General features: G+C 43.3%; 2 protein-coding genes across 5 annotated transcripts in view; one reads left to right on the top strand and one right to left on the bottom strand.

The window, feature by feature from the left end:
* LOC308311172 (protein PHTF2) overlaps positions 1–5,835 on the bottom strand; it is a 46,070-nt gene extending 40,235 nt beyond the window's left edge. For both annotated transcript variants that reach the window (XM_080757755.1, XM_080757754.1), the window contains exon 1: positions 5,597–5,835. The gene's annotated coding sequence lies outside the window, so the exon portion shown is untranslated. The remainder of the gene's footprint in view (positions 1–5,596) is intronic.
* LOC308311173 (transmembrane protein 60-like) lies at positions 5,396–9,362 on the top strand (the record flags this gene model as incomplete). Of its 3 annotated transcripts, none has more annotated exons than XM_080757758.1 (3): positions 5,396–5,450; positions 8,253–8,357; positions 9,045–9,362. In XM_080757758.1, exons 2-3 carry the CDS (start codon positions 8,274–8,276, stop codon positions 9,360–9,362), a joined length of 402 nt encoding a protein of 133 aa, XP_080613884.1. In that variant the 5' UTR covers positions 5,396–5,450; positions 8,253–8,273. The 3 variants fall into 3 exon arrangements, with proteins under 3 accessions (XP_080613884.1, XP_080613882.1, XP_080613883.1); XM_080757756.1 differs by lacking the exon at positions 5,396–5,450 and adding an exon at positions 6,270–6,397; XM_080757757.1 differs by lacking the exon at positions 5,396–5,450 and adding an exon at positions 6,283–6,406.
* Between the last annotated feature and the right edge of the window lie 3,281 nt (positions 9,363–12,643).

Raw genomic sequence — 12,643 nt, forward strand, 5'->3', positions numbered from 1 at the left:
CACTACCAGGATTGTCAAGTGGGCCCTTGTGAGAGCCACTGTGGCGATAGATAGTTTTACTAGGCAACACTGACTCATCCCTACCTACCCTATCCGTCTCTCACTGCCCCACTTTTTGTCCCTGTGCCGTTTCTTATCACTCTCTATATCTGTCTTTCTTCCATGTGTGCTCTCTCTCTCTCTCTCTCTCTCTCGATCACGGGGCCCTGTGTATATTTCATGAGGGGCCTGATTACATCCTGGAGCCGGGGCAAAAGTGCACAAACGCGTGTGTGCGCGCGCTCGTGTGCACGTGTGCCACCACAACCAGGGTGATTCCCTGACAGATCATGTAACACCCAGAGACCCTCCATGAGTATTACTTCTCCCCCCCAACACACACACACACACACACACACACTTCAGGTCCAACAGACCGTGTCAATTAAGCCATAAACAAACGCACAACAAATGCGTTCCTGATCATCTCACAGCATACTAACCTGACACTAAACTTCTTTCTTACAACTCATTCCTTCTATAGCAGGCTAGCAGCCATACATTCTCAGTAGTGGATAGTAGTGTCTGACGTGTGTGGCTGTGTTTACCTGCAGAAACACATGCAGGGCCCTTTCTTTCGCTGCATTTGTTCTCACGAGTTTGTTTCTAGGGATGCAGCGATGTATCATCGGCCACATAGCAGTATCCCTTTTTTTCTTTTTAATCGCCCAAAAAACGTTGGGTACGAGTCTACGTCTCTATTCTGAATGAATCTATATGTATATTTTGTATAATCGTCCAAAAACGCGGGCACTTAACTGATGGCAGTAGCCGATATTTATCTGTTGTTGATAAGCATACAGTATACATTTTGGGTTGGCCTTGTTGGTGCGTTAGTCATCTGCAGCCACTAGTCCCTCCCTAACATTTAGTTCTACTGGATCTCTTCTCCACTAGTCCCTCCCTAACATTTAGTTCTACTGGATCTCTTCTCCACTAGTCCCTCCCTAACATTTAGTTCTACTGGATCTCTTCTCCACTAGTACCTCCCTAACATTTAGTTCTACTGGATCTCTTCTCCACTAGTCCCTCCCTAACATTTAGTTCTACTGGATCTCTTCTCCACTAGTCCCTCCCTAACATTTAGTTCTACTGGATCTCTTCTCCACTAGTCCCTCCCTAACATTTAGTTCTACTGGATCTCTTCTTCACTAGTCCCTCCCTCCCTTTATACACGTTTGTCTAGTATTTATATGCTGACAAAATTGTCAGTATATTTATAGCTTTAGTCATGGTTTTTATTTGGGCTTTTGAAAAATCGTCAATGAAAAAAGGTAGTCGACGGATATTTTCCGTCATAGATTTAGTCGACGAAATCCTTGTTTCTAAGTGTGCGGTCTGTCCAGTCCAGTGTCCACAGAGGCAGGCAGACAGACAGACAGACAGAGTGAAATAAATGCCCCTTTAAGTGAAACGGGCATATCCAATTGGCTGCCGCCTGAACACCGTAGCGGAGGAGACCACAGTGTACTCAAATAGAACAAGAGCAAGCTGGTCAGTCACATATACTTTAGAATGGAGAAGTGGTGTGTGTACTGTGTGTGTGTGTGTGTGTGTGTGTGTGTGTGTGTGTGTGAGTGTGTGTCACTGTGTGTGTGTGAGAGAGAAAGGGAGAGGAAACCAGTGACCACAGACAAACTGAAAACACAAACACACACACACACACACACACACACAGCTGCTGACTGTGCTTGCATGTCTGCACTGCAGAAGTGAGCTCCAAAGTAATGTCTTGTTGTACACCACACCAGACAGTCACACGGCATGCACGGTGATGGAAATAGCAGATCTCACAGATAAGATATATTGTCCGTTTTCAAATGGCCAAAACGTATACAGGGCTGAAGTGGTTTAATGTGTGTTTTTTGTTTAGTAAAAGTACTCAAGTACAAAGATTTTAACTCAATTATAGTACTTATTACCTAAGTAAATGTAGTTAGTAACTTTCCACACACACACACACACACACACACACACACACACACACACACACACACTATTTTTAACCACTTCTTTTCAACCCTCTATTCAAGTAGAGGGTTTAAGAAGTGGTTAAAAATAGACTAAGATTAGTGAAGCGGACAAGTCGAGTTACAGCTGGAATTGGTCTGCTGTCGTTTCCTTCTACACCACGCCATCTCCTTGACAGAAATAGCAGATCTACAAGCTATTTCTGGCGAATGCCTCCCCCCTCCCCCCCACGTTTGTATGGGTGCAATTGGTCATGTTTTAGTGACCTAGCAAAGCACTGCTGAGCTGGCTAGTTGATACTCAGACAAATTTAGGAACTAGAAATTTGGAAAACAAAGCAGTCACAGAGAGAGAGAGAGACAGACAGACAGACAGACAGACAGACATGATGAAGATTGTTGTGTCTGAGAAAGCAACATTTCAAAATTACATTTGATATCCAAAGCGAGAAAGGTGCCCTTGTGTGAACTGTACTGCAGTGTATGTGTGTATGAGAGAGGCAAAGTAAGTATGCCACCTCTAAGGCCTTGCAATAACAAGTTAACAAGTACAAATTCTGCTGAGCGAGCACACACACACACACACACACACACACACACACACTCTGAAGTCCTGAAACGACTCCTTCTATGGAGAGATATAAAAATGAGACATTTGAGATTCAAAGTGAGAAGTGAGAAGTGTGTGCGACTCGTGTGTGTGTGTGTGTGTGTGTGTGTGTGTGTGTGTGTGTGTGTGTGTGTGTGTGTGTGTGTGTGTGTTCGTTATGTGAGATGGATGCGTGTGTTAGAGAGGGTAGCCTGACTCACATTGTTGATTTATCACATGGAGGTCAGCCATATATTACCCGAATTATGAACACACACACACACACGCACTCACAGAAATGGCCAAAGCACGCACACACACTCATTGATTTAAATGCGGTAATTACACTGACTGACCAAAGAAAGCCTCTTTTTTATTGACCCTCTATTTTTAAAGGGCCTTCTGTCCACACACACACACACACACAGTAAAAATCTAAAATCTCAGGCACCCCCCTCAGAAAGGCCAGGACATGCTCATGCTGTTGGATCGGTTAAAAGCCCATCATGTGCTTTTTGGAGCAGCTGGTCGGCGCTTGGCGGGGGATGACTTTTGCAGCAGTCTAATCGCGATGAGATAATAATAAAAGCGAGGAGGAGGATGACCTTTTCGAGGACTAGTACAGATCACGATAAAAGGGTGCTTCATTTTGGCTTTGATGACGTTCATCATCAGACTAGAGAGAAAACACCAAAATAGACAACGGGGCGAGCACGAGAGAGACAACAATATAGGTCTGTGTCTGTCTGACACTCTGAACCACTGCAGTCAACTACGGGCCATTCATGCAAACCAACGCACACCATTCATTCACACACCATTCGTTCAAACAGTTTCCGATAGAGAGAGGGGGAGGGGGGGTAGGGCGGTCAGATGGATAGGGGGAGCCAGCAAGACATAGAATGGACAGAGGGAAACAAACAGAAAGTGAATAAAAAAGACTCCTCGTCTGTAATCAGACACTGGTTTGTCTACAATGTAACCAACAGGGATTCCACTTATCTGCCAACACCACAGTGCTCGCTATATACACAAGCGTGCGCATGCACGCATACACACACACACACACACACACACACACATTCAGTACTGTACTGAACTCTAACGTCGTTGAAGTAGAACTCATTAAAGTCCACCTCTGCAGGACCATTACATTAATAACCTATTTACATCACACACACACACACACACACACACACACACATCATCATCATCTTCAGATCTCCTTGCACCACCAACAGACCATGTGAATTAACACTTGAACAAGCAATCTAAAATCTACAATCCAAACCGTTACGAATGAACAGGAACCTCACATCACGTGCAGTAAACTCACCACCGCCAGCCCACGGTAAACATTCACCAGTGTTTTTGCGGTGTATGTATGACTGTGTGATTATAAATGCCTGATTGCGTAAGACTATAACAGACATCTAACAGCAGGCGTTGACATTAAGGGCTGCCCACCTGCGGCCTGGTAAATAAAACCTTCGGAGCAGGTGCAGTTTGCTTTCAGATTGCTCCGGCCCGGGCAAACACAACACGAGATATCAGTCTGTCTAAACACCTGAACGTGGCCATGAGCGCCCTGTCTTCTGCTCTGTGGAATGGAAAATAAGAGCACTGTTTACCTATAATGGGCTGTTTTCACTGTTGCTGCAGTCAGTGGCGTTTCCAGGAATTACATTTTGGGCAGGCAAGAATTACATTTTGGCCAGGCAGAAAATGGATTTGGAGAGGCGGACGCCTGTCCTCCCCTTATAGTAGATACGCCACTGGCTGCAGTGCCCCACTGCTATGCTACACAATAAAAAATATTCATATCAATTCATAGCTATGTAGGTAATGGTATTTGGCATGAACATTGAGGTATGACATTTATCGCACAGCCCCAGAAAGCGAAGGGGGGGGGGGGGGGAATTCTTGAATTTAATTCAAATTTTACCTATGATTTTATAATGGACGATTTACTTTTGACCAATGGGCAAGTGCCTCTGAGACCTTAGTATAGTATAGTGTCAACCCCTGTTATAAACAGGGAGGCATGCACAGGGTTTTCAAATAATTGTAGTGGAGTGAGTATAAAGTACAATATTTGACTCTGAGATGCAGTGCAGTAGAAGTAAAAGCAGAAGCAGTCAAAGTGCTGACAATCGCAAATACTCGAGTAAAAGATTATCTCAAAATGCACTTTAATAGTTTCAAACGGTCCCACCGCTGATGTTCGTGCTGTAGTGTAGACCAGTGTGAACGACCTGAGCTACAGTCGTTCTGGTTAACTAGGAGGTCAGATTGATTATGACTGCAGAGGAGCATTTCGTCTCAGAGAGAGTGGGGGGATGGATGGATATGACCCAGTCAGCCTGCCTGCCTGGTAGCTGACTGTGCTGTGTGTGCACTAACTAGACTACTACTGGGCCAGTAGTAGTCTAGTTAGTGCATGATATTTTATGTCTATGCCGGTAGTACTGGTCCATATTGAATAGGCATAGACATAGGCATAGAAAATATCATGTCATACTGTCTGCAAAATCAATAATCTGCCACACTAATAACCGGTTTATAATCACACATACACACATCTTAAAGTCAACCAAAACAGCAACGAGTCCTGACAACGAGTCCTGACAACAATAACTGGATATACAACAGATGGAAGAAGGAAACTTTGCATGTCCATAATCTAAATCCATAAACTGGTACTGGTAGTCAGTTAATATATAATATCGCTAGCGTCCAGTCAAATAGACTAGAGAAAGACTGTGCTGCATGGTTGAACAACTAAGGTCAAATCCCGTTTTTTTTACAGCTTCATGCAGAGAAGAAGCTGAGGAGCTAAGAAGAAGCTAACAGTGGGTAAGCTAACCCTTCCTCCACCGTACAAAGAGAGAGAGCTGAGGTCCAAAATGAGCACCAAAAAAACCATGACATCCTGACCACCATGACATCAAACATGCTTCAGTAATACATAATAATAACGCTTTAATTCGGGGCTTACCTCGTGGACTCCTCCAGACAGACAGACACACGCGTGGATTTAAACTGTAATAATAGCACGGCTCGTCGTGGAACCCAACAGCTCCATTGTTGCGTGTGTGTGTGTGTGTGTGTGTGTGAACTGAATGTGTGTGTGAGCGGTGGTCTCTCTCTCTCTCTCTCTCTCTCTCTGCCTGGTCTGTGATATTTTGTGTGAAGTGATCTCTTCAGTCTTTTCCCTTTCTTTCTTTCTGCCCTCAGTCAGTCAGTCACAGACCGCTGGGTGAAAACGCTACTCGAACTCACTAAACCAGGGCCGAAAGTAACGCTGTAAACACGCAACAACATTTATTTTATTTTAATACGTGTCCTGTGTCCAGACTGGTGGATGCCCTGCACTGGTTCGAGTTCTATGATGAATTCCTGTTTCAACGTTATGTCAGTGAAAGTCTCAGTGCTTTACTCACCTCTTGCGGCGATAAGGACGTATTACAGAGCCATAGAGTTGAAGCCTTGAAATCATTCAACGCGCCTATATACTCGGTTTACGGTAGGAATTTGTCACGATCGATATTTGGGCGTCCAATGACGGCCACGGAATACAGTAACGGCAAAAAGAGACAGCCAATCCGCGTGTTTGATGGGCGGGGTCAACGCACATAACGGAACTAAATGCTGCATCGTTTCGTCCGTTAGCACGTTATGTTGTTGTTTAATATGTTTCAACTGTCGCTTCATAAGATGAGCTAGAAAATATTGATCGGGTTTCCATTTGGCACAAAAAATATGCCCTTCTTTCGTCCTGGACACGCTTTAAAATAAGGTAATTACGGTACGTAATAATAAAGTCGTTGAATTAACAGTGACGTTGTTATGAACTTGCAATAAATAAGCTATTAAGCTAACGTTAGCCGTGGTGGTCAACCTTCAATGAAAACATTTATTTTATGAATGAATCGGCAACGTGAATGATCATCATGCCATGGAGTGGATCAGTGGTTTTCAACCATTTTAATTTCAAGGTCCATTATTTATTTTGCATTTGAGCCACGGACCACCATTTGATGAGATTTTTAGCCTCTCAGACTTGGACTATTTTGTCCACTGTGTTGATGTTGGTACCATAAGGAGAGATAACAGGCAAACGTTGATCAAAATAACAAACCTTCTCTCATTCTCTAATTGTGTAGACTTAATTTAGATGTTTGTTTGTTAATTGAACTTATGAGAGCGTAGAATGAAACCAAATTGGTTTCATTTGGTTACCGACTCTCCATCATTTAGCTTTGATTGAAGAATGTATTAACAGATTGGAGAATTACAGTAGCCTACATTTCAAGCACAACTCAATACAAAACTGTTAACTGTGGACGACACCATAAAGCATTACACTTGTTAGGGTCCACCACCTCCACAAGGACCACTGGAGTGGATCATTCATTAGTTATAGTGGCTGGCTGTGCCTTTTCCACATTGCCCTGAACTATCTGAAAGCTGCACAAAACAGTGCATTATTATTACAGTCCACAGACATTGATTGATTTAATTATTTATTAACAGTTTGCAGGGGTTACAGTTCAATACAAGGTCTGCTAAGAGGATTTACAACCCAAGAAAGCACTATGGCTTGTTTCCATTGGGGCTCTTCATATTCAATTCATCAGAGAGAGACTGCAAAGAGAGATCGTTTAATTCATAACTAATAGGCTAATTAAATATATTTAACAATGGTTCTGATGAAGTGAATGGAGACTAGTGCTCCTCACTCACTACAACCAATGACACCAGTGATGAACGAATCTTTGGCCCATGAGATGTTAGACTACCCCTCCTGTTTGAAAACTAAATAATAGCACCGTAATAAGGTAATTTTGCTATCATCTTACATAACGTCGATAACACATAACATAGTAAAGGCAATGCAAGTTTATTTAGCACATTTCAACATGAATCATTAAGCTTAGCAAAGGAAACCTGAAATATAATATTCAAATTGGAAACGGGCTACAGCTAAGTATTCAGGACAGTGAGCAAAAAAGGCACTATAAAAAGGATATTTGAATGCAGTATACCATCAGTCATGTCTGGCATAATGATAATAGCATCTTCTCTCTCTCTCTCTCTCTCTCTGTCTGTCACCTCATCTACACTGCCAACGATGCGAGCAAAGGATGCAATCTCATTAGAATAGAGAGTATGCGCACGCTTAAAGTGAATGACACATAGTGGCAAAAGCAACATGCAAAGTCAGTTTAACATTATTTAATGCAATCAGATAGGACTTCTCTGTGTGTGTGGATGTATCTGTCAAGGCTAGGAAAGTAGTTTTTTGACACTCAGTAGGCGTTCCTGCACAACTTCCTGGTTTCACGATGATGTCACGCGCATACCCTCTATACATGTTTTTCGTTGTAAGTGTCCTGACGTACTGCGAGCGACAACGCGCCGTGCAGCGACGTCGTCCACACTCCTATATTCGCTCGGAGAGTCTCTATTTGAGCGAGGTTTCGCGGCACCACACAACTTTTATTGGTTGAGATCTACATGCTGTTTCGCATGATATCGCCGTCGGAACACTCGCTCCTTGCCTGTGCAGATGAGGTGTCTCTCTCTCTCTCTGGTCTAGGCAAATCTACCATCAGTCACGTTTCTATTCTTCTCTCTCTCTCTGTGTCTAGGTCTAACTTGGCTCTAACATCATGTCTCTGGCTCAGAGGGTTCTGCTGACATGGGTATTCACCCTGGTGTTTCTCATCATGCTGGTGCTCAAGTTGGATGGAAAGGTAACCATTAACCGTGGTGGTGGCTCAGGGATAGAGTGGCTGGATGGTTGCCATCCAGCCACGGTACCAGATGGTAACCGTGAGGTTGCCAGTTCGTATCCGGGCTCCCCCAGAGTTAGTGTCGAAGTGTCCTTGAGCAAGACACTGAATCCCTAATTGCTCCCGATGTGCTAGTTGGTGCCTTGCATGGTTTCCACTGCCATCGGTGTGTGAATGGGTGAATGTAATGCACAATCTCTGTAAGCGCCTTGGATAAATGCATCATTTACAATTTTTTACAATTTACCAACTGCTCTGTCTTCAGTGCTGTCACGATTGCACCAAGTTGACGATTAATTGTCACACAAATAATTGTGATTAACGATTAAATTGTGTTTTTTGGCGTTGGAAATTGGAACATCATCAATAGAAAATACTTTTGTTTGCCTTTGAGGCTTCGTAATGGAAATGTGTACAGGGTAGATATGACGAATAACTGAAATATACCAAGAAATTACTGGCATTTTTATAAATTTACTTTAAAAAATGTTTAAAAAAAAATGTTCTTCTTTTTTTCGGCCTCTGAGATGTAGTGGAGTCGAAGTGAAAGTATTGAAAAATGGAAATGCTTGAGTAAAGTAAAAGTACCACAAATGTGTACTAGTACAGTACTTACACCACTGATGCATGTGTCTTCCATCCCGTTAGGTGCAGTGGAACTGGTTCCTCATCTTCCTCCCTGTGTGGGTGTTCGACGGCATCCTCCTGCTCATGCTGGCCGTCAAGATGGCGGGCCGCTGCAAGCCGGGCTACGACCCGCGCAACGGCTCGCCGGACCTGCGCGTGCGTGTGTGGTACCTGACGGCCACGCTGCTGCAGCTGGCGTTCTGCCTGACGCTGTGCGCCAAGCTGGAGAGGCTGGCCGACCTCAAGCTCACCTTCGTCTGCGTGCCCCTGTGGAGCGTGCTGCTGGGAGCGCTGGTGGAGCTGGGCCTCAATATATTCCCAGAGAGGAGGGAGGCTTAGGGGGGGGGGGGGGTCCATGATGCACACTTGGGACAACTTGGCAGATGTTGTGGTAGTGTGAATGCTGCATACCGGATCACCCGACCGTTCCCGGAAACCGCGTCGGGATCGATTGAAGTGTACTCGGATACGGATCGCTGCAATGTGAAAGCATTGAATTACAGTTGAAGGAAGTGTACTCAGGAGCGAAAGAATCAAGGCCGATGTGAATCATGGCCAGCAGCAGGGACCAGGCAACCGTATTCGGGAACATTTCGAATCGATCGGAACTCGTGGTGAATCCCAACTAAATGTTCACACGGGAAGATGCAACGATACAGTCTACCATTCATTTTCGATGAAAGCCAGCAACATGAAGATACAAAGATGCATCCGACGTTTGTAGCGGCTGCAAAAGTTCCGTCTTCAGCTATAAAGATACAAAGCTACAATTGTGCTGTGTAGCTTTGTATCTTGCCAGTGTGAACGCAGCATAACATAGGGAGTCAGACCAAAGACCCCTCACCATCGTTACTGGTGTTCTTTACAGAACTGGGGCTAACCTATAGCCTGAACGAGCCCTATGCGTCGCTGGAAACCCACGTTCCCATTGGTCCACCAACCTATGAGCCCTATCGTTATCTCAGATGTCTTAGCTCTGTTTGGCTTTCTTAGTTTAGTTTATTATGGGGGTGTAAATGGTGCCTTTATCCAAGGCGCGCCGCGCTTTACAGAGATTGTGCATTACATTCACACACACGATGGCGGAGGAACCCATGCAAGGCACCAACCTGCACGTCGGGAGCAATTATTGTTTCAGAGTCTTGCTCAAGGACACTTCGACACTAACTCTGGGGGAACCCGGTTTTCGATCTGGGTGTGGTGGAGCAGGTCTGTGGAGAGATGACTGTGTAGAATTGTAGATGACACTGGGAAGGAAAATAATTATTGTATTACGTAAAGTATTGTATTTAAGTGGATAATGTCCAAGTCATCTATTATGCTCATTGCTGTATAAGTTAACACTGTGTATATATAATAGCATATACTCGTACAGAAGTACATGAAATAATGAATTGCTGAACTAACACTTGTGTGTCGCCTGGAACTATGTTACTGTACATACATGTTCAATTCACCTGTGGCTCTTGTCTATTGCTCTGGCTCGTCTGTTGCTTTCTCCTGTATTTACTGTGCATGAATGTGAAGGAAAACGGCACACATTTGTTTGAAACTACGCTGCGACTGAAAACCGCAAGTTGGAGAACATTGCGTTTTGGTAAAGGCTGTCAGACAGTTACTACAAATAGCCAAAGTGCAGTAACTATGTTTTTGGACACAGACTTATTTGTGCATCCCAAAGGTCAAATTAGCCTTTGTGGTTTTGGGGGATAAACACTTACCTCAATAACATGTTTACAATTAGTGTAATATCACGTATTTGTCTTATCTCATTTGGCTGACCAGTTGAAACACTTTTAAACCCAATATTGTCAATTTCCCCCCATGTAGTTACTGCACATTTGGCTTTGTAGTGTTGTAACAGTTATCATTGCACCTTGCAGCCCTATTCTCCAATACAAGGCCTAATGGTGTAGTGTTGCTGTTTAGAACTTTAGTTGGTTTCACAGTTAAACTATCAATTTGCTGTTTTTTTGGTTTAGTTTTTAGATAGACGGATGCGATGAAAACACATTTAAATGTGGTTTCATGAATGAACGGCGACAATAAATTATTTGTACCGTGAAACTAAAACAAAGCATTATTCATTCATTCTGGGGGAAGCTTTGCTTTACCAGAGGCCAAGTTGTTACGACTGCGTTTCTTAAACCGGAACAGAAGAGAGACTAATAGCTGAAATACACAGAAGCAATTTTAGACGTTCCACTTTTGACAAATTACTAATCATAATGTGCCTTGTCTTCTTGTAATTTGACGTTCCACTTTTGACACATCAAAGCCAAAGAAATGTGTCACTGTCAAATGTCCTAGCCTAGGGTTTTGCCTCTTTGCAGGGCATATTAACACACCCGACCCATCCACTGATGGAAGTTCTATCTCTTCTTCTAACTCTCACACATTCATTTCCTGTCCCTCAACCTCTGTGTGTGCTACTGTCTCTCTTGAAGGTCAGCCCAGTTCCTCTGGGGGTCCTGCTGTGCATGACTATGCATACTCACACACACAAACGCATTCAGCTCACACGTCCCATTTGAACTTTACATGTGCCAGAATTATAGACCCCTACTGTGGAGAACATTAACATAAGACTGTGTGCGTTTGAAGTCACGTTGTTTGTTACCCAGTAAAACTGCCGAGGCCATCATTGCCGCAGAACCAGTTCAGTCCAAAATAACTTGATTTCAAATTTGAGTGTTAGTCAGACACTCGTACACGTTGCGCGTACATATCCATTATGACAGAGACAGAGAAAATAAAGTGAAGGAACAGCCAAAAAGAGTGAGGCACAGGTGCCTCATATCACGTTTTTCTCAGTCACACACCAATACTGATGAGGGTCACAAGGGTGTATGGGCATACAGTACACAACTGAGGTGTCGTGTTCCACCTATATGATAAGACACTCAGACACTGCCCCGTTCCGGTAAACCAGAAGTACGACACCAGTGCCTTAGCTTTTGTGTATTCAACTATTTGGGTAACATGTGAGCTTTATCCTCTAATTCATGGGCCTGGATTTTTTTTCCCAAAATTTCAAAAAACATGGGCTATAACCCATCGTTTTTGTCATTTCGTCATTTTTTCAAATCCTCAAAAATGATGAAAAACGGCGTGCTATAGTATGCCGTACGATATGGGCTATAGCCCATGGTCCAAAATGATGAGAAACGAGGATAACTTTTTTTAATTTTTTAACGATGGGTTATAGCCCATGTTTTTAGATTTTTTTTTAAATTGCAGAGTATTGCGGAAAGATTGCGGATGAATTGCGGAAAATTGCGGAAAAAACGATGGGTTATAGCCCATGTTTTTTGAAAAATTGCGGGAATTGGTAATTGCGGGAATTGCGGAAATGGAAATTGCGGAAATGATAATTGCGGAAATTGCGGAGCTTGTAGATAGGCCAAGTATAGAAATAATGAAAGTCAGTCATTTCTTTGTAAATTTCAGTTATTTGTTATATCTCCACTGCATTTTTTGATTACCAGGCAAGCAGAAATATATTGTTTTATTTGCCCCCCCCCCCCCACTTAAATCGTGAATCGCAATTATGATAGGCTATATCCGCAATTCGTTTAACCTTTTTTTTAAGTATACGTCAGTAATTTCTTTGTACATTT

The sequence above is a fragment of the Protomyctophum bolini genome (assembly GCF_963924005.1).
Source record: "Protomyctophum bolini genome assembly, chromosome: 23".
Classification (NCBI taxonomy): Eukaryota; Metazoa; Chordata; class Actinopteri; order Myctophiformes; family Myctophidae; genus Protomyctophum; species Protomyctophum bolini.